The sequence below is a fragment of the Centroberyx gerrardi genome, chromosome 13 (assembly GCF_048128805.1).
Source record: "Centroberyx gerrardi isolate f3 chromosome 13, fCenGer3.hap1.cur.20231027, whole genome shotgun sequence".
Lineage (NCBI taxonomy): Eukaryota > Metazoa > Chordata > Actinopteri > Beryciformes > Berycidae > Centroberyx > Centroberyx gerrardi.
Window position 1 is genome coordinate 24,599,743 of NC_136009.1, and position 23,102 is coordinate 24,622,844.

The window sequence follows — 23,102 nt, forward strand, 5'->3', positions numbered from 1 at the left end:
TGGATACTTGGAGGGAAGATGTAGCTTCTTGATTAAGTTTTATTCAAGTTGCATAGAGTCTCAGCATCAAATTAAAATAAAGAGTTCTGTCCAACATTTTGAACATTTTTGAAATGAGACGATAACACAAAATGATGGCACTTTAACATGGATAGTATTAACCTGAGCCCTTGGTTGACGGATGATGACACTTGTACAGACTGGATCCTCTATATTTTAGAAACATTAAATGATGAACTAAAGGAAATTTAGTTATTTTTCTGATTGAATATGTAACATTTTCAAACAATTTTAAACCTTAGCTGGCTGGCAGGTTTGGGAGGTTATAAATGATCTGTTACAGAATACTGACTACCACTTTAGAATTAGAAACAGTAACTATGCATTGGACAAGTAGTTTAAGTTGTGTTTGTGTCCAGAATCTGACAAACATGTTAAAGAGTGATCCACCAAGTCTGCGTTGTTCAAACTCAGGGGTCCCACACCTTTTCATGTCAAGGGCCCCTAAATAGATGTGTGTTAAGCCAGAGACCCCCAACTGAGGAGAGTTTTATGGTTTTATTGTCAGATATGACAGAACGTATCCTGTAGGTGGAGAACTGCTCAGAATAGCCACTACTAGTCATTCTTTTGGGAACCACTTTTGTGAATAATCAGAGTTTTTTCAAAGATGTCTCAGATCCGATAATGTATTTTTACCTGCAAAGGATTAGTTATGTGTTTTTTTATTCCATTATATGCAATCCACCAACTACAATCAGTAACAGAGAAGCTTATACTTGATTATAAGCTTCTCTGTTATTGATTGTAGTTGGTGGATCAAGTATCTATCTATCTATCTATCTATCTATCTATCTATCTATCTATCTATCTATCTATCTATCTATCCACCCAAAAACATGTTGTCAATCATCCTATCCCAAAACATTATGTCCATTTTAGAGAAAGACTATCATTACATGAAGTTTACCATTTAATATCTCTTTAATCATCAATACCTCAAAAATATCAACGATCCAGTGTGTAAAAGTGTCATTTGCTCACCACTGAACTCAAGTTACCTACTGGCCTTTAAAATCTTGTGCAATTAATCATTTTGTAAGAGTACAGATCACTTATTTCCCAAATAGTAGATATCTCATTCATGGACAGAACTCTTCATCTTTGTCTTGTCTAACTCCTCATCACAGTGCGGTGTGTCTCATTAGATATACAGGCCGGATCTCAGCTCTATAGGAGAAGTCAGCATATTGGGTTACCAGGCAGAATCCTTGCTCAAAAATCTCCTTTGTTGTGTCTTTCTCTCTTTCGGCTGCTAGATGGCGATAAAGATCCCACTCTCCCTCCTCCAGCCAGTCACAGCCCTATTGGTCTATAATGAGAGGGGTCCCCATCTCAGCTGTCTCCTAGGCAACCGGGGCTGGGGACAGGGAGAGGGCAGAGTGTGTGTGTGTGTGTGTGTGTGCAGGGGGGGGATAAGCTGGACCTCCACACCTGATAAGGGAGTTTACGAGGATTGTAAAGGAGCGAATACGATGCTGTAGTTTCATTTCTGTGTATAAAGACGATGATGATGCACAGCAGTGACGTTCAGATGGAAAAAAAAGAAATGCCCTTGACATTGAAAAAGAGGTTATGATTGATTTTGACGTGTTTTCATATTGTTTACCGGTCAAAATGAAGCTAACTCTAATGTCACATGAGAGTATAATTCTTTAGCGTACAAAAAAAAAGGGAATTTTTTGGGATAAGACAGAATGGACCGGCGAAGTATGTTTGCCAAAGTTAGTAAAACTCAATCTGGTGATGGAAACATAAGGCTTCAGCAGAATTAACGAGGCTTTCAGCTTTCACGCCACGTCAGATGAGATGTCAAAACCAGGATCAGACCCATTTTGTTTGGGAGTGAAAGGCCAAAGTGCCGGTTTCATAGTTTCCAGTGGTTTCCGGTCCGCCCCAGAGTTGAACCCCATGTCCCGTTTCCAAGTCCTAATTATGATTTTAATGAGAGGCTGTTTTGCATGAACCCTGCTGAGCCAAAATCGATGTTTCTCTTGATGGAAAGGAGTCATGACAGTCTCGTTTGAGTCGAGGCAGACAGCGGATGATAGGAGAATTAGAAAATAGAAAGCAGGAATAGAATATACCCAGATAAAGGCCATGAGGTCGAAACTGTTTTGAACTCACAATTATGACTTACAGAGATTTTTGGAGAGCCTTGGATCTCTCTTTTTCCACACAATTACCAAAGGATTCTTTTTATTCCCACAATATTAAACGTTTGAGGCTAAGAAGCATTGCAGCATCGTATCTGTTTTTGAAGAAATAAAATAACTTCATATAAAATTCAAACTATAACAAGGTGGATTTAAGTGGCAATGACAGTGTTTCTCAAATGGTGGGTCGGGGCACAAAAGTGGGTCGCAAGATGGCTTTGGGAAACTTAAAAGAGGATAGGAGAATAGAATATTATTTAAGATACTGTGTGGTGACTTTTGGGTCAAGGTAAATATTTGGGTCCCAATTCAAAACCAACTGAGAATCACAATAATAATGTGCTTTATGGCTGTTGGTGAAACATGTTTTGGCATAACATTACCAATTAAAGTTCAGTTGTGTTGTCATATGCACAGAAGAACCATAAAATACTGACTTCCATGCAGGGCTGGGTAGGGTACTTTGAAAACGTATTACATTATGAATTACTACTTACCCTATCACAACTGAAATCAGTAACATATTCCAAGGGATTGATTTATACAAAGATTAATGTGTCACCTTTTATAAAGACATAGCACACCTGCCACTATTTAAAAGTCCTTCTGAGTTTCTCACTTTCAATTTAAAAGCATTACCAGAAGTAATTCTCACATTTTTCACAAGTAGCTGTAATCCATTATTGTTTTAGGTAACATAATGGAACACAGTTACATTTTATAACACTGTTACTAATATTCTGTCACTACCCAGCCCTACTTCCATGTCATTCTACACAGAAAATCCTTCTGTAATGTGATGTATTTCCTGTTGAAACAGGGTGTTGGGGCGGGGCACAACACAGGAAGTCATCCAAAAGTGTAAACCAATGGGATATCAGTTAGGGAGAGAAAGGCAGTTTTATTTGATGGGAGGGGCGGAGGGGCGGGATTGTTCAAAAATCTGTGATGGTTTTATAGGTTGGAATTTTCATGTAACCTGGTCACCAGCTTGCGTTGCTAACCTAAACTACTGCTGTCATCTCCTGACACCAGTACCTTCTAGGAACAAGCATGGATTCATGTTTGTTTTCTCTGACATGCCAACTAACTACAGCAGCTTAGCATTCCCTCCCTATCTCCCTGTCCAGCGGTTTATTATCAAGGAATTTCAGTCCACAGATCCTGCTGAGAGAAGTGGAGCAGTAGGAGGAGAGATTTATCATGGTCATTTTGTGCTACGGGGCAGTAAAAATCGTACTTATTGCCCCTTTAAGAGGCGGTGGGGTAGCCAAGCGGTTAGAGAGACCATCTTGTAACCTAAATCTCACAGGTAGGATCCTCGTAACAGACGTGTGTCCTGTTGAAGTGTCCCTGGGCAAGACACTGAAGCTTTGTTTCCTATTGTGAGTTATAGTTTTGCAAATGCATGTTATTGGTCTGATAACATATAACATATACTGCTGAGAAGAGGGGTTTATACTATATATTGTGATCCCACCACTCTATATTTCAAGGGTAATGAAGCTGATAGGTGTGTATACTCTGTCGCATATTCTCTCCAATTCACTAGTGAGACTATGTTTTGCTGGTTTGAACCCCTGACACACAGATTTGACGTGTGCTATATATACAAGAGGTGTGAAACACTATGTGTTGATTGGAGGTATGGGAGAGCAGTATAGAGTTTGAATTATACAAACAGTTCTCAGGTCGCCATTGTAAATAAGAATTTGTTCTTAATGACTTGCCTGGTTAAATAAAGGTTAAATAAAAATAAAAAAAAGAGGCAGAACTGCTCTGGAGGCAGAAATAATCTGATTGGTTGACTTAAACCTCAATGGGCGGAGCCAACGAACTACAGACTTTTTCTGGCTAGGTGATGTAACTGAAGCCCAGTGAAAAAGGCAAGAGGTAAGAGAGGAAGAGGCTAATAAAGTCTAGCACTCTGCTACTAACTGATAAAAATGCAATGTAGCCATACTAAGTTATCTATATTAGCTAGTTAGCTAGCTGACCTTCCACGTTCAAACTAGCCATACTAGCCTACAGCTATCTAGGTAAGCTAGTTAGCTAGCTGCTGACCTTCTAACATCATGAAAGCCATGGTCATGAATGAATGAAAAGAATAAGTCATTGCCATTTTTAAAAAAAAAAAAATTGTATTTTGACGTTGAAGTTCCTTTTTCCCATTCAGTTTTTTTATTTTTTTTATTTTATTATCTTTTTGAGAACAACACGAGGAGTATACGTACATAAATCTCATTCCCCATATCTCAAATCCCCCACAAAAACAGAACAGGCAAAACCAGGCAAGGGAAGCACAACATGATGAGATATAACAATCCTGACAATGTGGAGGGAAAAATAAAAGGTTAGTCAGTGGAGTAATGAGGGTCGAGCCTACTCCAAACAATCAGGGATCCTGATTGTTATCCAAACATATCATATCCTCAAGATTCCCATTCAGTTTTACCAGTTAGCTAACTTGCTCTCTGATTGGTTATTTGGCTCCGCCCATTGAGGTTTAACTCAACCAATGAGATTATTTCTGCTTCCAGAGCAGCTCTGCCTCCAAGAAATGATTGTAGAACTAAAACTCTAATCTGCTATGGAAGATGTTTTGGTTTTACCTTTTCTCCCAGTCTCTTATCTCTTTACATAGCATTTCTGTATCAGGCATAATCATTCTGGGGACACAGGAGTTTTTGTTACATCTGTTGTCTGTGGCTGTTACTCTCCTTAGTATTGGTATGTGGTTTGTAGTGCGGATGAAATAGGACTTTTACCAACATATAGTTTTAGGTTTTCTGGACGGAGCACCTCAGTAAGAGCTGGGCTGGGTTACTGTTGCTCAATGCTACTCCAATAATGCATATGCCTAAAAATCACTTGTCCTATATGCACATAAGCCATCTTCAAATGAACACATAAAGATTAAACAAGATTATATTAGACAAGTTCAAATCACAGGAAAGTATTTGTAAGACAATTTTGTATACTTTTCTGTGATTTACCTGACAGTAAACCGCAGTAAACCCCACCCGCCTGGTACTGCAAGCAGATTAAAACGAACATTGAGAATTATTTGCAAGTACTATTTGAACCAGGTCTGGAAATTATTACATGTAATAGTGACTTCCGTAAGAGCAAAAACGTTTTTGATGCCGACAGTATTTGAATGATTATTTTTCCTGCTGCTTTTCATCCACAGTTCATGACTGTTTCCTTATAAGATGAACCACAAGGCTCAACTATAATTCTACTAACGCTTGGGGAAAAAAAGCAGAGCCGTCACCCTTCTCAAACAGCTCGGTCAGGTCTCTGTTCCTGCTGTATCTCTAATGGGAAAAACACGCAGCAACACCTCATGAACATGCAAAGGGTTTCATTCCAAAGTGAGATATCCACCATATGAAAAAAGTAACAGCTACTCTCAGAAAAAGAACGACAGCACACAATTAAAATAAATGATGGTACTTTTTGACATGAAGGAGGTATCTTAAGTCCTTGGTTGACAAAATGAAAATACCTTTACAAACTGGATCCTCCACATTTTAGAGATAATGAGTGTCAAACCTTATTATTTTTCTCAAAAGGAATAAAGAGCATTTCAGGTACAACTCTTCCACCTTTGCTTTGTAGAAGTTTTCAAAAGGCAAACACCTCAGATCACAACACTAATTCAAGATGACGGTGGAAGAGGCCTCCCTCACTTCCAGACTGGTCTTATGGCTTTTCCTTGGACATATCTGTCTTCCCATGAAGCCCTTCAGTCGAGTATTCAAAGGCAGTAAATTAGAACCAAAGGCCTCCACTCCACTAAACGTCTGCCTGCTTTGTGAAGTAGAACTGATACGGTTTTATTAGGGTGTTAGACCACCCACCGTTAGCATGCAGCGGGCCACGTGACGGGCGATGGAAATGGCAAAGTAATTTCCCTTCTGTCAAATGACGTGTCTCGTGTATTTCTCTGTGGCCATGCAGGGAAACACTTCTGTCAGTTCTGGCAAGACCAGGTCCTATCGAGTTTGAGTCAAGATTGGGTCCAAACGGGGTTCAAGACCGAGTCGAGACCGGGACCAGAGCAAATCAAGTCATATTCAAGATGAAGACCAAAACAGGCAATAAACAGTCTTTCTACATACAAAAATAACAGTTAAGGAGTTTCTTAAGGATCAACAGAGATGTAGATCTATCTGCAGGAGTTCTGCACTGTACCCTTCAACATCTAACTAACCAATGTATAGGAAGTGAGTAGAGCAGTTTTAAGGCCCATTACATACGGGTTTCTACAGGTGAAAACCCTTAAATTGTCTGCAGTGCTGGGGAGAAATTAATAATTACAGAGATTTAGATGCGCAGGAAAAAGTCAAGTCAACATTCAATAGAGGCTGAGACCAAGAAATGTTTTTTCAAGACTGGACTTGAGTACTACAGCGCTGCCAGGGTGAAACAGTACTTGATATCCCTTAAAATAAGTTGACAATTAGTGTAGTATATTGCTAACTGAGCAGCAGTTTTTCAGTAATTCATGGCAGCAAGCTCCGTCTCTCTCAGGTAAAATACTCTACAACTAATCACCAATAATGACCCTTTCTATGGTTATGCCAGGGTTAGGGGTTCACCACCACCCATTCTAAAAAAAAAAAAAACATGCACCAAGGCACACTGGATAAAAGCGTCCACCAAATGGCATATGTTATGTTACCATAGAGATGGCTATCACTGGCAGCGCCTTGTCGGTGTGGCAGGCAGCAGCAGGAGAGCTGATACACTGGTCTGTGTTCAGCTGGTACTCCTGGCTGGCAGCACTGGTAATACGGCCAGACGTCCAACACAAGGCCAGTCAGATTACTGTGTTCAAGGGGTGGAAACGCCAAGATGAACACCTAGAAGCATTGGGAGTGTGTTAATATGGAAAATGTAGAATGGAAGGGTTTTGTTTTTTTCGAAAGTACTTCACTTGCTGTATCACACACACCGTAATTAATAATTTATTCCTTAAGGCATCTTTCTGAGGCAAACATACATGAATGCATGTTACCAGAGGGGTGAGAGTGCAGAGGAAACCAGGAAGAAGGAACACATTAACTGTTGGAAACTGAATCTGTGACCTTCCAATTAACACTAGAAAGGCCAGTGGATTTTCGGGGTCTAAGAGAAGATAACCAGACTATCAGCTGAAGGGGGTAAATAAATCTAACAACACCGGTTTGCGCAGAAAGCAGGTCCAGGAAAAGCCATGGAGGGACCTTTTGAAATCTAAGACATTTCAGCTGTAATATTCATAACAGCCGTCAGTTGATGGCGGCTTGGCCTTTCTAGTGTTTAGGGACGCTCTCTCTAACCGTAACAAAGGCTGTGACTGTTCACTCAGCAATAATTTACTTACTTACTTATTCACTTATTCCATGTTCACGTCACATCGGATTTACCATAAGAGCTGCCGACTGGGAAAAAGTGTTCCCGTCAAATGTCCTACTTACAAGTAGGACTTGTGACTCTGAAATCTTCCACTTGGCTTTATGAATTGTGGAAGTTTGTCGACACAGGCAGCAAACATGGCAGCGAATCCATCCATGCCAGCAGTCCAAGATGATAAAAATCAAAATTATTACTTATATTCACACTAATACAATCAACTCCACTTGCGAAAAGCGAGCAGTATCTCTTACAGTTCGTTTACAGTTTATTGGTTAAGCTTTCGGTACAAGACCTTAACCAATAAACTGGTGTTTTTTGCATAGCGGTCTTGCATGGATCTTTTCCTCTGACATTTAGGGATTTTTTCCTCTATTGCACCAGCGCTACATATACTGCTGATTCCCCTTTCTTGAAATTGAAATGGTCAGAATGGTTTTGGATGTGGCTGTTCCAACGAGTTACACGCGTGCACACTTCCAAGTTGTAGCAACAAGATATCATCCTATTCTTCCGTTTCTTCACATATGATATTACACAAAGCCACACCCTCACGCACACACACACACACACACACACACACAACACACACATGCACACAAACACAGATCCACACTTAACCCAGCTGTTTTTGTCTTCGTGACAAGTGGGTTTGGCAGTAGCCTAAAGGTTAGAGAGGTGGACTTATAATCGGGCGGTGGTTGGTTCGCCCCACTGGACTGTCTGGGAAAATGAATGAGTAATGCTCTATGCTTGAGCAAGGCAGGAGACTGGCTGTACTGGGCCGCTCCCAGGTGTGAACATGAAAATCAGAGCATGCATGCCCAGTAAAACCCTCTCCCTGGATAAGTAAAGTTTAAACAATGAAGGCAAACTCTTGACTCTCTTTTCGCAGGGGCCATCGAGGATAGACTACAACACTTCTTCGGCAGTTAGTGGATCTTTGGGACGCGGCGTTGCTCCGTCTCTGCGATGGAGGGATCCCTCAGAGTGCAGCATGTCACAGTTGGCACAGGAAGGCCTGAGCCCAGCACATTTAATTAGCCAAGCTGTCTTGGCATTGGATGGGAGGGGGGACACACACAGTGACGAGTCATCAACATCACCAAGGGCGCGGTGCTGCTTGCTGCCGTACTGTACATCTGAAAGTTAACAGTATGGGAAATGCTGTGTGGGGACAAAGACTTGCTTATATAGAAATTTATCACGGAGAACTAGAGAATTTATCACTGAGAACTAGAGTTTATATTGACAATTCGGTTCAATAATGCTATGAATCTGAGCAGAAGTGATGGCTGACCTGTCTTGTAGAAATGGGGTCCTGTTAGGTTTAATATACTGTATGTGTGGGGTGCATGCATGTGTGTGTGCACGCATGCATGTGAGTGTGTGTGTGTGAGAGAGAGGGAGCGGCCTAACCACTCTACATGTATGCAGTTATCATTCAAGTCAGTAGGCCAGAATCAATGAAAAAACTGACTGTTGCTATGAAAAAAAAGCAAACTTGTGAGGAACAGTTTGGAAGAAACCATTTCGACATCCCTCTCTGTAGCTGCTCATATGAGGAGCCCACCCCGCCTCAGCTGTGGTGAGGAGAGCCCAGTCCAGGCAGCCAGCAACCAGCGCGTCTCTGCCTACCAATAGGCATGCTCGGCTCAGGCTCTGTGCAGTGCTCTCAGTCTCAGCAGCTGAAGCTGGGCGCAGGGGAACTGCGACGGCCGCGCCAAGCATCTTCCCAGGTATGCGTCTCTCTGTCACTACGCCCTTATAACCGTTTTGCAATGTTATGGCATCCTTGCTGCAAGATTTTTCCCCCTCAGCCGACAGCGGGTTATTTCTAGGGAGGGGTTGATTGTTTTTTTTTTTTTTCTTTTTTTTTTTTTTTGCCTCACGTAGCCTCCACGGTAGCGCAGGGCAGCGGGTCTTGGTAAACACACATAGTCAGCGAAGACGCATCTGCAAAACCTTATCATTAACCGCGCTTCAACTTGCACACACCTCAAAATGTTCGCCCTTCGACAGATCAACGCCGCGCCGCTGTTTGTGGCGAGGCGGGCAATGCGTGTTCGCCGATGTGATGCGTGCATTTCTCGGGGAAGATGTCAAATTGCAACGGGGTTATGATTTGGCCAAGCAGCTTTCGTCAAAACATGACCGCTGACTATATTTTCAACTTACAGTGCGTGCAGGTATAGAGATTTTTTTTCCTAGGCGCTGGACTTGCGGCACTGGGCGAAGCAGGGAAGATGGTATTGGGAGCAAAGCTGATTTGAAAAATCATTTCATAGCAGTCAATTTTATGTAGGCTGTGCCATATAACACTGCAGTATAGCAAGGCTATAGTAGGTCATACCACATACTGTATCCATGCATACACTGCTATTCTAACAGCAATGATATATTATTGATAGCCATATGCTATGATATAATAGGATCTATTTCACATCATTATTCATTCATACAATGTGTTATCATCCAGGGGAAATGATGATGAGGAAGATGTTTTTCAGAGAATTATATGGACTTAGTTAACACAAAGTCCTTTTAATTATAAACGTGCTGAACTTGTGCTTTTAATTAGTTGAGATAAGCAGTTTTTTTATGATTAGCCTGATGTGAGGCGCTCTGTTTTCCCTGTCACTAGGTAAGACGTAGGTACACTCCCTTAGCAGTTAGGGTGGTGCTGCCTGCTAGTGCTGATGTGTTACAGTGGCCACTACCTGTGCATGCAGACTGCTAGGCCTGGCTGTACATTGGGGGCCTCCCTCCCTCAGCACAGAGAGGGGGGAGGAGGAGGGGGGGGGGGGGGCGGGCAGGTCAATAGAAGCAAGTTTAAAGTGAATTCAGACTCAATCCACAACTTGAAATTGTATTTGTAGCGTCGCACTGGAAAGTTATCAATGAGAACACTGCATATAAAAATTGATCCATGCTTCCAAAAGCAGAATTGGGCTCAGCTCTTAACAGCAGTAATTATTATCTTATGAATGACCTCGACAGCGACTTTTACAACAATTGGTGTTATTGATAGTTTTCCATTGTATTCTGCATTGAGTCTATAATGTGCATGCAGAAAACTAGTTGTGTTGTAATTAATAATGGCAGTTCTGTTGTTGCTATGCAAAAAGGCTCATGTGCCCAAGTTCCCCTGCCATCATTTCCAGTCATGACCTTGTCAGAATAAGAGGCACTGTCTGTTTGGTTCGGCTCCCTCTGATGAAACTTAAAGTCCAGGCTACTTTTCTTGACTTGTCACGCCTGCTTCTGGATTTGACTAATTCAAGAAGCCCTTGAGTTGATTTTTGCTGCATTTACCACAGTAGCTATTTGCTCCACTTGAAGAGCCATGAATAGTTGGAGGACTTGTACAGCAGAGGCTCTGATTTCAGGATGCTGATTTTTGGATGAAGCTTAAACTCTTCCTAGCCTTGTCTATAGCCTTGAAGTTGCAGTGACATTCGTGATTGGCTAATCCATTTTCACATGTGTTGTCCTTGAAAAGATAGTTACACCCAGGCTGGCTGTGATGTGGAGATTTTCTGCTGAGCTTTATACATCTGGATAGCATTAATTATCTTCAGGCTATAGGCTGATCTGTAGGTTTACAGTGAATCATACGGTATTAAATAATCTCCTGGACCAGAGGAAACTCCTAACTGCAAAGTGGACAAAGTTATGGAGCCATGAATGTTAAGGTCACCTTAAGGTCAAGAGAAGAGGAGGGAGTTTTAATGGAAGATTTAATGGAAGTGTTTGATTTATAATAGATATTTTGCTTCTTTGATGAAAATGGGGCAAAGACAGAATTTGTTGACAGATTTGGTGGTTTAGTCCAACTTTTTTTTAACGCTGTTTTCATGTTTATGTAATAAGGCTACAATTAATATATTCTATTGATGTAACAGTTAAGCATTTGCATGTTAATTTATTGATACATTGTGCTGTAGGTCTGCTGCATAAAATCCAATTTGTATCACATCAATACTTATCATCACAGCAAAATAATATCTGGAATTATTTTACCTGAAAAATCATAGTGTTCTAAAAACACTATGTTAGAATTATATATTGTGTTATTATAATGTATTAATAATTAATTTACTGCATTGATCCAACTAGAAAAGAGCTGCAAATTCCTATTTAGGAGCTTTTCAGGCAAAACAAGGCGTGTCAATTACATAAAAAGGTAGAGGGAAGTCTTGTAAAGGCTCATATAGGCCGACTGATTTGTTATTAAGATCATTGGCGTTGTTCAAACAGTAAACTAACCATGTTAAACCAATGCGTAATATTTTGCTCATACACACTCACACACACACACACACACACACACACACACACACATACAAACACAATGCACTGCATTGACAACAGGTACTACAAATTGTCTTGGGATACTTCCAGAACAGCCTGGTAGACTTGGAGTTAATAATGTATAGTTTTTTCAGTCTATATAATGTTTTGTATGAGATATTGAGCTGTTTCTATGGTCAAGTGTCCAATATATCCACCATGCAATCACATGCAAATAATTCTCAATTCTGTCACTCACTTCTTCTCCCCTGTTTCCTGTTACACTCTGATCTATTCATGAAAAATAATATCGATGGAGTGCTGCAGATTCACTGACAAAAGGAAAGCAAATTAAAATAGTTTGTTTGCCCTGATCACTTTTTGTAAAAACGTCACCATAACTGAATGTGGCTAGCGGTATGCAAGTCTACTCTGCATCTTTGATTCAACACCATACTTGTCCTTTAAGTGACAACTTTCTAATGGAAAGTGAATAGTGAGCCACTATTCAAGTCCAAACCTGATTAGCCAAAATGCTAATGTGTGCAAAGCCTTTGATCACAGCATTACTGTTTTATAAGCCATCCACTGTCATCTCCAGGCAGGACAGACTGTGATAGCCACTAATTAATATATCAGACAGGCTGGGCTGGTTAAACATGCATGCACGTACGCACATCCCGACACACACACACACACATCAACACACAAACAGTACAGGAACTTTGCAGAATAAATTCTTGATATCGAATTCAAAACTGATTTTTATAGGTCTGTGTTCATGTAGCCGTACTGCAAAATGTCTCTGTTTTTAGCTACTTGTTGCATTATTTTTCAAGAATACAGTATTGGCAGCCTCGGTAAAACAACTTTAACTGCTTTAAAGATAAATGACATTGTGACCACAGTTAGAGAGAAGTGCTGAAAACATAAAGCGTAGTTTGGACACTTTGTTGTTGAACAGTATCTGCTGGTCTGGAATGGAGTGATTTTGGCTTGCAAAGTCTTTGTTGTGCTAAAAATAAGTAAGGAAATTAATACAATATGGTTCTTCCACTAATCATCATGTAAAGACACAAGAAATCTTTTCAGAGATATCAAATGAAATATGACATATTCACATTTCTCTCACATATTACATATCATTATAGAAGTAGAAAGAGTTGAGTTGGAAAAATGACATGAAAATGTAACTAAAACTAGAAAGAATTCGGATTATTTTTATTTGGGTTAGTTTTGGTTATTAGTTTAAGTTTAATTTCAGCTTTTCCATTATCTTTAGCTTTGGTTTTTTATTCAATTTTTTCCAAAATGTCTCTTTTCACATCTAGTTTTAGTATTCATTTCAGGTTTTGTTATCAATAATAATGTTGATAGGGGTGGCAGTCAGCCATCTGATGAAATTTGATCAGTACAAGTTAGATTTTAACTTTGAATTGGGTTTTGAGAATCAGAACCAGAATCATTTTAATTGCCAAGTGCAATGGTGGAATTGGTACAGAGAAATACTGACAACTTACAGAGTTTCTCAGCACATACTGACTGATGATACAGGGACAAAGGTCATGATATATAATGGTCAGTAATGCATATGACTCCACATACTGAACATTCAATTTCAATTTTCAATAGCCATGGGTGTTTAGTGTGGCATACAGTATGGTTGTAGCTGTAGAAGAATGGTGGTGAGTGACCAGAAGAGCAGTAGTATGGTGCAAACTCTATAGGTAGACATTACCTTCAGAGTATCTGATGCAGACCAGTGAGCTGGTGAGGTATGTAAAAGTGTTTTTACTTCTGACGTTATCAATGTTGAAGCATTTAAGGCACTATGGTGTCTGTTAACTAACACACTTGTTCTTGTCCTTCCTTTGCAAAGTGAAGCTACTGGAAGTATGTGATTGAATTGGCACAGGCCTGGTTTAGTGCATCTGCCCAGACGCTGCTCTGAATGTCCCTGGAGAACAATAAGAGTGATTATATTGACTGATGAACTTTCTACCCTCTGAGAACCTACTTGTGTTGGGGTCGACCGCTTTTCCCCTGTATTTATCCCAAACAAAGGACCACAAAGGCATTAGGCAGGCAGAGGTTTAATACAAGTGAACAGCACTCAATTTAACAATTCCTATATTAGACAATGAATTGGGAAGATGGTAAAGATGAGGGAGCACCCAAGGGTATGGCTGATATCATAAATCTTACTTTTCTGGTTTCTGGATTTGTTCACATTCACAAATATAAATCAGACTGCCCTAGACCATAGGAATATCATTTATGAATTCTTAAATTCTGTGGTGTTTCCCTTTAAAACCGCTTAAAATTTTTTTTCAACACATCCATTTGTTCAATTTAGGACAACACTCTTTTTGAGCTTTCAGCATAGCATTAAGACACACATAAAGATATCTTGAAAAGTAACACAAATCTGTGTTTTTTGACACCAGACACACTGATGTGTTGAAAATGACACACCCGTTTTAAGAGTGCATGAAGAAATAATCTGTCCAAATGTTACCTGTTCCCTCCCCTGTGCTCCCTTCAGTGATGGCCTCTGCTGAGCAACCGTGCTCCAGCCTCCACCAGCAGCACTGCGCATAAGGCAACACACACACCTTTGCCCTCCTGCCCAGAAGCGAGAGAGACACCACCATGTACAGCGTGGAGGACCTCCTGATTTCGCATGGATATAAACTGCCCAAGAGCGGCCCTCCGTCTGCCACGCCTTATGACAAGCGCCCCGCTGATTGCCAGCGCGAACTCGTGGACAACAGGGCCGGCCGCGGGACGCTGAACGGGTACGAGGCGGACCGGGGGGCATCTATCACCGGCATCTACGGCAGCAGGCAGGCTCTGGTGAAGGGCTACCCCGCCACAGACAACGAGAGCGGGGAAAGGAACCAAAGGAGAAAAGAAGCCGGCAGCGGTAACCTAGGTGACGCTCAGCCCTTGGGTGATTCTCTCGCCACAGATAGTGGGTGAGTTTTTTTCCCTCTCTTTTGCGATCCCCCACACCCCATACCTTCCCTTTTTTTCCTCTCCCCCCACCCCTCCCTCACTGGGGCCCTTCGGTATTGCATGCAAAGCCGAGTCTGCACTGCGCAGGGTTTTTTTTTTTTCCTCCTCTTCCCTTTCCCCTCCTTCCAGAGCTGCAGAACACCGTGGCTGCAGCAGCACCACTGCCTTATCTTATGCTGGGATATGAGGAATTATGAAAGGTGCCTTTGCGCACATTTGGCTTGTTTACATGCCTGTACCGAAAGGTGGCTCGTCTCTCTGTGGAGCACACCCTTGCAGCAGTATCGTCTCTACAGCCTCCACCAGGCAGGCAGGCAGATGTAAACAGCAGCACTAGACAGCGAGCGAGCTGAGGAGGACTGAACATGCCTCAAGACAGGCGCGTAATCACTCCACTGTAAACACTGGCACACTGAATCACGCCCAGCACGTGCTCTGTGATGTAAGCATGTTGCTGGGCAAGTGTGCACAGCGCGGCTCCCCTCAGCCATACAGTAGCATATGCTGCTGAGGATGATCCATTGACTTCGCTGCTTAAATGAATGAGTCCAGTGACTAACGCACTGATTTTGCCAGTTCAGTTCAGCTCAGTTCAGTGCAGATATGAATGGATCACTTGAAAGGTTAATTGTAATTGATTCATTTTTGATTTTAATTGGACTGCATATTTTGTTCATTTCTATTATTATTTCTGTTTTTCCTGTCAGGGAAGGGACTGCTAACTGCATATCACCAACCTTGGATGGCAGTTTCATAAATATGAATCGTGCCTTGAGAAAATAGAAAAAGAAACAATTCATTTCTTTTTTCTTATTTGAAAGATCTGAAGGTTGCATTTTCTAAATGATAATTTCATGAATTCTAACCAGGATTTGAAAGCCACGCCCCCTCACTCCATTGCAATGGCATCCATCACTGCCTGTCATCAGGGAGATTTAAAACACGCCTGGATGTGACTGATGACCTGGAGATATTCAGGGGCATCGCAATGTTTCCTCTGGATTCACTCAGCAGTGCTGCTCCACCACTGCAAGAAAATTACCACCACTACTCGAGCAAATGAGAACATTTAAATTACAGTGTAATTTAACAAAATTCCCCTCTTGAACACAAAGACGTGAAGCTCTGATGTTTAGACTTAATGTTTCTATTACGATTAAGTATCCTAAGAAAATAATTTTTAGCTTTATCTTGGACCTAAACAGAGACAAATGTGGAACCAAAACTAAAATTACCCCCAGGTGTCACTGCTACATGACATTACAGCGGAACCACTGGCATGAACATGCCAGGAGTCACACGTCACACAGTTGGCATCTGATGTTAGTTTCAAATTATTTCAATATTTTAGATATCACATATCTGCTTTAGCAGGACAATCAACAAGATCCTCTAGGCTTCTAATGCTTTAATTTTGTCTTGAAAATTCCTCCTGAAATATGTTTTGTTCTGATATACTGAAGATGACTAGATGGTTTATAATTTATAGCTAGGTTATAGTTCTTAAAAGACTTCATGTAGAGATTGATCTTTCTAATTCAGTTATGACATAAATTAAACAGAGGGCATTGGAAAGAACTCGTTCTTCTGTTGCATCAGTTTACTTAATGGGAAGTCAAACTTGTAAACAAAGCCAATTTTTGCTTAGACTTTAAGAGCCACAGCCGCTGTCCAGATGACCAGCTTTCAGAATAAGGTCAGCACAATTTAATATGCAGATCATATTGCAGTAGCCGCACAATTTCATGGTGTCTTCAAGGGACTTGGGAGCCGCTGACTTAAGCACTTCCGTCTCATATGTGCTGGCCCGCCTCTATTAGGTTGTGTTGGAAAGACTAATTCCTCTATACACCCAAAACACAGGCTTTATACTACTTCTAAAATGTCACAATTATCAATATTAATATCATCAAACCTCAATACGGCATTGCTGGTTTTATATTATCAGAGAAATATGAGATTAATATGAGATGATGAATATGAAAAATGAGATAATGCTCACTCACTTTTTCATTCATTTTATTTTGTTTTGAGGATTCAGATGTTTAGTCTTACATAAACAATCTGTTAATTGCAGATTGTTTAATATATTACAAGCTTAAAGATTATCACGCAAGATACCCTAAATACAGTGTGGCTATTCAGGACATCTGCACAAAATCCATTCACTAATTACCTCTCCAGCTTTTTGTATTGAAACCTTTTTGATTGTATTTAAAAATAGAAACATGGATTCATTTAAAAAAAAAAAAAAGTATGATTGAGAATACATTATTGTGTCTACCAGACCTGGATCAAATAGTATTTGCAAATAATTCTCAGTGTTTGTTTTAACCTATATGGAGTACCAGTGAGCTATCAATCACATAAAAGTGTATGAAATTGACTTTCAAATTCTCTCCTGTGTTTGTGTAAACCTTCTGATGATGGCAACAAAGTAGACTCAAACAAACAATAAAAAGTGTTTGCAAGGGCTAGTTAACATAGCTCTAGAGTCCACCTCATTCTCCCTCTTTATGACTCTGTTGGTAACACTGAGCTTTTCTGTCCTCCTAGGTTCTACGATGTTCCTAGTTTGACTTATTCAGAGCCGCTGAGCCATGAAGAAAGGGACGTCTCCTACTGGAGGAGGCGAGGCCAGGACTTCAGCGTCCTCCTGGACTATGCTGATGGCAGGGAGCTGAGGGCCTCTGCTGGCGCATGGAGGCCGCAGGCCCTAATTGCAGCAGAAGAACACAGAGCAGAGAGGCAAGCGCAGCAGCTATGGGAGGACATTTCCTGGCTGAGGGACCCGGATGCGGGCCCTGGTCAGCTTAGGGTGACCGGGGAGAGAAAGTGCCAGAGCCTGGGCACAGAGGAGTGGAAGCCTGCTGTGGGCCTGGGAAGGCAGCTGTCTGACGGGGAAGGGGACAGGTGGGCTCTGGATCAGCACCGCCTGAGGACTCCTGAGGGCTCTTTCCACCCCAGAACTAAAGCAAAGTCCCAGTCTCTCCCCAGAGTTTTGTCGCCTGATGGAATTGAACGCAAAGATGTACTTCCATCCAGGCCAAGCTTACCCGATAGACAGAGAGTGAGCAGCACTGTCTTCTCTGGGCCTTATAGTAGGTATATCTATAGCGGTGGCAGGGACCGGTGGGGCAGGAACGCCTGGCCAAGCAGCCATGTTGCACTTTTACCAAAGCCCAGGTTCAGCAGGCCTTTAAAGCCTCCATCATATGAGATTCACCAGCAGACTAGGGGTAGCGCAGAAATGCTCGCTATAGACCAGGGTGCCAAACAAAAAGACAGGCCTATCTATTATCCAAGGGGTGGGGATCTGAGACAAGACTATTTCGCACAACACTCTGCCATCTTTGGTATGGAGCCCCCTGGCTACATCCCACCCCCATCTTATAGAAGAGCCCCACCCCCAAGAGTAGTTCCAATCAACCGCAATGAAATGGCAAACTTAAGATGGAGGGCGGAGACTCTGCAGATTCCCAGCTCAGACGCTGGAAGGTGGTTTTGTAGACAGGCAGGTTCATGGCTGGAACATTATGGAGATCGAGCTGCGTCCTATCGGAAACAGGTACATTCTGGATATGAAGAACATCCGGGTCATGCCCGTTATTTACCTATTGAAGACCCAAGAGTGAGACAAATCTCAGGAGGGCCTGGCGGAAATTCTCTCACTGACTCGGACAAGATCCGGAACATCAACAAAGAGATTCCCTGCGCTAAGGTTTTAGGACAATCTACACATGATAGTGCCTTTCCCCCCCAACAGGGGCTAGCTCTCAATACCGACGGCCGCAAAACATCTCTCAATGACAACGACAGCAGTAATCGATGGTGCAACAGGGGAATAAACAAAGGAAGTGACAGTGTAGCTCCTGAACAAAGCCGTAGTCAGTTTTTTCCTTCATCTATTCTGGGTAAACCACCTCCTCCCCCATGCAAGCCGGCTGACCAGGGTGTGTCTGAAACTGTGACAGAAGTAAAAAAGGTGGAGCAGCCTGAACCACCAGAGAAAGACAAATCCAAGAATCTAAAAAAGAAACTTAGTGAGACAATATTTTGTTTGGTGTCTGTCCCTGTTACTCCGCAGCTCAGTGGGACATCACGTGACCAGAATAATAATAATGAGAAGCCACCAGACCGAGCGGACAGTCCTAGTGAGAACAAAACTGGCCACTTAACAAACCAAAGTCTCCAAAGCACATCTTCAGCTGAGGCTGAGCTGCAAGCACTAACCGGTAGCATAGCGAGCAGCAAAACAAGCAGCAGAGCGAGCAGCAAAGTGGTGAGAAAATTACCCTGTAGACCCCCTAAGATAAACCATTACAAGGAGCTGAAATTGTCGGGATCCTGGCCTGCAAACCAGTATCGAGACCAGGAGACACAAACTAGCCCAGAGGCCCGAAAACCTGCCCCTCCAGGGCCTGAAAACAAGGAAGCACAACAAGACCCTGTCCCCCAAGGCACTGATGTCCCCCCCGACGGCAGCGGTGTGGTGAATACTGCCTTCACTTTTCCTATAAAGGGGGTGAAGAGCCTGAAACTGTCCAGCAACAGCGCCTTCTCCCTGACCGCCACTTTCTCCAACCAGCTGAACAAGAGCACAGCTCAGCCGCCAGCAGCACCACCCTCAGGAAATGTGGAGGAGGCCAAACCAGCAGCAAGCAGTGGACAGGAGGCATTTGGACAGTTCCTGCTGAAACCGGCCAGCCAGCGACCGTGGGATGCTGTCAAAGAGCTGGAGACCATCAACAAAGAACTCCAGGATCAGCAGCAGCAGAGCAGCAAACAGCCCAGCGTTGACAAGTGCATCGAGGACCTCAACGAGGCCTACAAAGACATCTTGGAGCTAGGCACTGCCAGCAATAAAGTCCCCAATGGTTCTGTGCAAATCCCTGAGCGTATCAAGATCCGATTGACGTCAGAACCCCTCAACAAGCCCAGCAGCCTTAGGCGCAGTGCAGTAAGCTGGTCTGTTGACCCAGAGTACAGGGAGGTTAAGAGCGCCTTCTCCAGACCTGCAACTAAGTCGGTAACTTTCAGCAAGCAGCTTAGGGAGGAGCTCCCCGTCCCACCTCGGGAGACGGGCTTCAGAGAATACAGGGTTGTCTCGCATCTTTCACGCAGGCGGAGCAGCGATGGCAGGACAGTCAAACTAGACCTGCCCGATGAGCCTATCGAGACACCAATTTGTGACTTTAGCCCAACAACGCACACCACAGCAGCTGAGGTGCCCTGGGCAGATAGGCAGCCCATGCAGGACGCCTCCACACTTACCAGTCCTCCTGATTATGAGGACATATGCCAGACTTTGCGTCAGTCTAGAGACTCAACGGATGTCAATAAAGTGTCCGCAGGCAATTCCAAACCTAATGACGCAGAGCCTCCTCAAGATCTCGGTGTTGAATCAGAGGAGGAGTGCCCCATTTGTAAACGAGAGCTCGAGAATCAGATGAGACAGGGTCCATTGCCTCCACTCCACGAGGAGAACAGCTCGGACAGCTCGGCCAATCAGAACGGCAGTCCACCACAATGTGCTGGGTTGGAAAGCCCAGCCGAGGATACAAACACGAAGGAGCCCAATGAGTCTGGTTTGAATCAGTCAGGGTCTGACCTGTGTGCTGAAATGAGGCAGCAGCATTCATTGACAGAGGACAATGTGGAAGGGGGTGAGAAAACAGACAATGCTCAGGCAGAAGACCTAAACAATCTATGTGCGATTAAGCCTGCCGAGAGCATAGCAGAGAATGACTCTACAGAGAATGGGGCAGCCAGTATATTAGCGATTGACGTGCCTGCAGACTCCCAAGTCACAGGGGAACAGAGTGTTAGTGAACCAGTAACCAAGGAAGTGGAAGCAGGAGATAGGGAAGCCATTACAGGAGATACACCTGAAGGCAGTGCAGACAAACAGACAGCTGAAGTGAAAGATGAGTGTGAGGGACAAGACTCCCAGTGTACGACGCCTGACAATAAGCAGGAGCAAGAGAAGAAGCCATTTGCTGTCCCAGAGCATAGAGTTGTTCTACGGACCCATCTGGGGCGAGACCACCCAGCGTTACCGGAGTTTCCGCCAGATAGACTGCCGCTTTCGGTTCCCCCAAACCCAGACCGCAGGCTGTCTCTTAGCTTGGAGGGGGAGAGGAGGAGCAGGGGCCCCTCCCACCGCATAGAAGCCCTGCAGGACAAGCTGGCTGCCTCGCCAAGCCGGGTGGCAATTGAGCGCCTGGCACGGATGAAAGAGGTGGACGTTGTGTCTCGTATAAGGCGCCTCAGCCTCAGGAGTACTGACTCTGGGGATGGGGAGGCAGAGGTAGAGGGGGAGGCCAAGGGTGGGCAGGCAGAGGAGCCCCCTCCTGCTCCCCAGGGAGAAAAGGAGGAGGATCAAGAGGTCACCCAATCTCAGCAGGTCTCTGAAGAGACAGTGTTGCAAGATGAGGAGGCGTCATCTGTCTCAGGTAAGAGAAGATAAAATAACGCAGGATGAAACTTTAATGATCCCCATGGGAAAACTGGTTAACAGTGTTAGTCTAGTTTATAGGACAATGTTTAAAGCATAAAAAAAAAATAGCTGCATCTCAAGTCCTTTGAGACATGCTTGTGATAAAGTGCTATATAAATAAATGAACTTGACTTGACTCAAAATGATCCAGGATAGCATTAAAAGTAAAGGACTTATTCCCTTGTGGTTCTTGGTCTTAAGGACCACAAAGATTGAGTAGATTTGCCCAGTCAAAAAGAAAAAATGAGAATACAATAATTTAAAATAATTGTTTATTGCATCCAAGAATTTGTTTTTCCCTATCCACAAGTTTACTGTGCATGCTTCACTATGACTGCACATTAAACTATGAGTGAATGTGACAATGCCATTTAAATGCTGACAAATCTCAAAAACTCAAATTTGAACTAATTGCTGGGTTTGGAAAACACAACATTTATAAACATTGATATGAAATGACAGTAAATTGATTGACTCTCTCATAGTATCTATGGGGGAATTCCACCAAAATTTAGTTTTAGGTTGTTATTCTGCAAAGGAGACATCAAATTGCATTGCCAGAAATGGCTGGAACAATATTTTATGGACAGTCACTTTACTTATCTTGTATTAAACATTCAAAATTCTGAAAAAAGTTGTAGTTTAATATAGTTACGAGTGCAAAGCTATACATAAAATTGTCTTTATAGGATTGCATTTTTCCTTTATCTTGAAAGCTCATAACTCACAACTCATCAAAACTGAGAGAAACTGTTATCAGTAGGCCTTGCTGTTAAAGATTTCTCCACAAGATGGTGTCATTGCCCAAGATAGAACAAGCCTCCACCCTCCTCAGCGAAATGCATTGAATATATCATTGATATTTGTTTTACAGGACTAGTAAATAAAAAAGAATGGGCAGCACTCTTGAAAAATGAATGAATTCTTTATTCAGCTGTCACAATTCAATCATTTTTTGATAGAGCTGGCTGTTCCAGCTGCTTTTTCTGAGCCTTTTGGACCTCAATCTGCCTTTATTTGGCTTATGATTTGAGTACATCAAGCCTCTATTTGTAGAGCTAATTTATTACCGTAATAGATAAAGATTTAGAAGCCGCTTTCTCTGAATGAATGTTTTTCCTCTTTATGTCCCAGAACCCTATGACCCCAGCCGAGTGGAGAAAGTGTAGAAAGACTGCGTCCATCATCTCCATCTGAGGTTTTTAGCTCCAACACTGTGACCTGGCTGCCTACTAGAATGCCTTCATCTCATCCTGACACTGAAATGGCCTTCTTGTCCGACAAGAGCATTGTGTACACCCTCACCCTCGGCGCCGCGTTGACTACTAAGAGTGCTGTTCCACTGCCAAAGGGAGGTGCCCCGTCAACTTGGGGGGCAACTTCCACCCCACGACCCCCTCCCCCAACCCCAATCCCCCCACCCCACCCCGCCAAACCGGCTTCCCACCACCCCATCTGCCCCCCGCCCCATTCCCCAAACCCATCCTCTTATAGGGTTTCTACTAGTTAGTCTTCTTGTAGCGGCTTGTCCTTTCTATTCTATCCTCCCTATGCTTTTCTCATTGGCAGACATTATGCAATTCTGTCGTGCATACTAGAACTTCTAAAAATGTCCATAGTGAATACAGTCGAGTCATTCTCCGCATACCGAGCGAATCTGTTTGTTTACGGGC

At 42.8% G+C, this 23,102-nt stretch overlaps 1 protein-coding gene across 1 annotated transcript; it reads left to right on the forward strand.

Moving 5' to 3' along the window:
• Positions 1 to 14,564: 14,564 nt before the first annotated feature.
• Positions 14,565 to 22,598, forward strand: jcadb (junctional cadherin 5 associated b). The gene is made up of 3 exons (XM_071906571.2): positions 14,565 to 14,890; positions 17,487 to 21,385; positions 22,564 to 22,598. Exons 1-3 carry the CDS (start codon positions 14,565 to 14,567, stop codon positions 22,596 to 22,598), a joined length of 4,260 nt encoding a protein of 1,419 aa, XP_071762672.2.
• Positions 22,599 to 23,102: the final 504 nt, after the last annotated feature.